Below are 3295 nucleotides of genomic sequence, written 5' to 3' on the forward strand. Positions count from 1 at the left end.
CGGGTGGTGCCGGCCATTGGGCTCTGTGGAGGGAGTGGGGTCAGGGGGTCCTGTGCCCCGCAGTGGGTGCTCACTGCAGAGGGCATGGAGCGTGACAGGTTCCTCACCAGGTAGGGACGTGATGTTGCTCTCGTTGCAGGTGCCCGAGTCCCATGTGGTGAGCTCAAGTGCAACTGTGAGCTCATCAGGGTGCGGCCCCTCCAGCTTGTAGAGCAGGGTCAGGTAGAGCTTGGGGGGCGCCAGCATCTGCAAAGAGAAAAGGCTGATGACCCCAGATCCACCCAGAGAGACAGAGAGACAGAGAGAGAGAGGAGAAAAAGAGAAGATGCATCGGGTTAGGTCTGCTGGGCAATGCAGTCAGAGAGCCCCGTGGCAGCTCACCACAAGGCCCCTGTGGCAGCACAGCCCTGCCTGGGCTGTGTGGGCTGTGCCATGCCAGCACAGTGCCAGGCCAGCACCGAGGAGGTGGCAGAGGGGCTTCTCCCCCAACTCACCGGATGGTCACATACTCCTCGCCAGGGGGGATGGTCCCCTGCACCTTCAGGGAGCTTCCCCCACACCAGGCATCCTGCAGGCAGCAGCTGGTGGTCAGTCTGCCCTCATGCTCCGGGTAGAAGGGCTGGATCTCCTGTGCACTCAGGTTGTACCAGGGCCCAGCCTCTTCCTCCTGCAGGACAGGGTGAGTTGGATGTGGGGGGCAGCCAGGAGCAAGGACCCCCCTGCCTGATGGGAGCCCACACCCACCTTCCCATCCAGGAACCTGCTGGTGCCCATGCCCAGGCTGAAGGAGGTGGCGAGGGGCAGGGTGCAGATGCTGTGTGTGGGCAGGTACTCAGCCAGCGATCCCCAGAACCTGGAGGAACAGGCAGGTGTCCAAGCAGAGCCCCCTGCTACAGCCACTGCCCTGGCACAGCTCTGGGCAGTGGGGCATAGTGGGACCAGCCTGAGCCTGGCAGGCAGCCACTGTCACCCAGCAGCCCTGTCCCACTGACCCACAGCCCTTCCAGCCCAAGGGGCTACCAGACCTGTGTCTCCCCACAGCCCCAACCCTGCCATCTGCCCTCACTTGTTCTCGTTGTGCAGGAAGTTTTCCTCCCCCAGATGCTCGTAGACCCAGCCAGGAGCGAAGATGGCTGCTGAGAGCCCGTGCTGGCGGATCAGGAGCAGGGACTGCAGAGACAAGGAGCAAGCTGCACAGGCCAGGCCAGGTGGTCACCTTGTCACCTGCCCTGTCCCCACTTCCCCAGGTCCCACTGGCCCCGTGGTGGGGTAGGACAAGATGATGGGGATGTGCTGCAGCATCTCACTCTCCCAGGACCACAGCACTGGGATACCCCAGCTCCCTCTCCATGCATGGCTGACAGCCGAGCACCTCCAGGTGCCCCCACTCCTCACTGCTGTGTCCCCAGGTTCACAGCCCAGCACAGCACGGCACAACCATTGGTGGGAACTCAGAGCCGTGCACCGTGGGAGGCCTATGGTCCCAGCCTCAGCACACCTACCTTGTCAGTGTTGAAGCCACCACCGATCACATCCCCACGGGCAAAGAGGTCAATGCCAACGTAGACGTCGGTGCGGCGAGGCCCCGCCAGCTCGCGCGTGCGCTCCAGGTGCTCCTCCTTCCAGTTGTAGTTGGTGAACAGCCCATCGCAAGCGTCAAAGAACACTCTGGGAACAAGGGTCAGGGTGGCAGGGCGGAGGCTGTGGCTGTCTCCACAGACCTTCCAACCAAGGCTGTGCAGGCCCTGTCCAGACCACACACTGGGTGTGGGGTGGGCTTATGCTCCCCAGCTGGGGCTGGTTCTGCCGGGGAAAGGAGGCATGGCAGGCAGGGCCTGGCCTCACCTATTCTGCTCATTCAGCTCATTCTGCCATTTCAGCATGCCATTCTCCAGAACACTGTCATACCAGATCACCAGCCCCCCTGGCACAGCGCTGTGCACCTGCGCTGTCAGGTGCTGCAGGAAGGGGGGCAGGTTCCGCACTGCTGCTGCCTGCAGAAGACAGCAGGGACAGGTGGGCACCGGGCGGGGCAGGGTGAGGGCAGGGGAGGAGGCAGGGAGGCAGGCAAAGTGCAACCACAGCTCACACTCAGCGTGTTCTCTATGTTGATCAGCCAGCCATCAAAGCGGTAGTGCTGGGCGATGCGGGCCAGCTGCCGGCTCACAGCGCCGTATGCCTCCTCCCCACCAGCCCGGAATGCCTCGCACAGCTTCTCTCCATCTGTCCACTCCGTGATGAATGTGCCTGGGGAGGTGGCAAGAGCAGCATCAGCCACACGCCCCAGAAAATCCACCCCAGCAAACCCACCGCATGCCTGGGGCTCCCCTGGGCCTGGCCTTGCAGCCACAGCCCTGCAGCCAGCCCTGCCCTCACCCAGCACAGCGACACCGTTCCTGTGCGCCGCGTTGGTCCAGCACACAGGCGGGATGGTGACAGTGTGGTGGCTGAAGTAGACGAAGATGTCGATGTACCGCCAGTGGTAGAAGACATAGGGGTTGCGTGTGGTTGTGCCCTGGATGAACCTGTGGTGACCAGGAGTGAAGAGGGTTGGGCAATGCAGGAAGGACGCCAGCAGATAGCTGCAGGGCTGGGCAGGGGCCTGACTCACATCCCGGGAAGGGGGCTGAGCTGTGGCACTGAGCCAGCCCTGCAGACCCCAGCTAGGACTGGGCTAAGCAAGGTCACCATGCACTGGCACCAAGACCCAAACCCCTCCATCCCTGCCCACCTGTGGCTCAGCCAGCAAGAAACAAATCAAGTAGAACTGGAAGAAGTTTGGGGTTTGAAATGCTGAGCCCCACTGCCACCTCTCCTCTCCACCCAGCATGTACCTGTCCTCCAGGTACCCGCCACGCATGTCATGGCACACCAGGGTCCGGGGCCTCTTGCTGTGCAGCGGGGGCTGGCGCTTGGCCAGCGGCACAGTGGAGATGTTGAACTCATCGTTGCTGTCGGGCTGCCAGGCCAGCAGCTCCTCCAGGCCGGACAAGAAGAAGCTGATGGGTTCCGTTGTCTTTGTGTCAAAGTACCTCGCTGGGGCAGGTGGGATACGGGGCACGGGGTCAGTGGGGAGCATCGCCCATACAGCTCAGAACCAGCACCAGCACTGGCCCCAGAGCGGTGGGGACCCAGGGGTGCAGCGGTTGCCCTCGCTGCCGCGCCTCACCTGGCAGGGGCTGCGGACGGGCACTGATGGTGGCGTGCAGGATGGTGGTTCCCCGGGGCTCTGCCGCCGGCTGGAAGCTGCCCGGGGAGGGAGGTGAGAGCCGGGCCGCGCTCGGTGCTGCCTCGG

General features: G+C 63.5%; 1 protein-coding gene across 1 annotated transcript in view; it reads right to left on the reverse strand.

The window, feature by feature from the left end:
- ENGASE (endo-beta-N-acetylglucosaminidase) overlaps nt 1-3079 on the reverse strand; it is a 6373-nt gene extending 3294 nt beyond the window's left edge. Inside the window, exons 1-9 of the mRNA XM_010008671.1 lie at nt 2835-3079; nt 2377-2525; nt 2090-2247; nt 1846-1994; nt 1503-1668; nt 1067-1170; nt 745-853; nt 495-667; nt 11-262 (exon numbers count right to left, since the gene is read on the reverse strand). Of these exons, the coding sequence (XP_010006973.1) occupies nt 11-262; nt 495-667; nt 745-853; nt 1067-1170; nt 1503-1668; nt 1846-1994; nt 2090-2247; nt 2377-2525; nt 2835-3079 (1505 nt within the window). The remainder of the gene's footprint in view (nt 1-10; nt 263-494; nt 668-744; nt 854-1066; nt 1171-1502; nt 1669-1845; nt 1995-2089; nt 2248-2376; nt 2526-2834) is intronic.
- Nucleotides 3080-3295: the final 216 nt, after the last annotated feature.

The sequence above is a fragment of the Chaetura pelagica genome, unplaced genomic scaffold (assembly GCF_000747805.2).
Source record: "Chaetura pelagica isolate M959 unplaced genomic scaffold, ChaPel_1.0 scaffold962, whole genome shotgun sequence".
Classification (NCBI taxonomy): Eukaryota; Metazoa; Chordata; class Aves; order Apodiformes; family Apodidae; genus Chaetura; species Chaetura pelagica.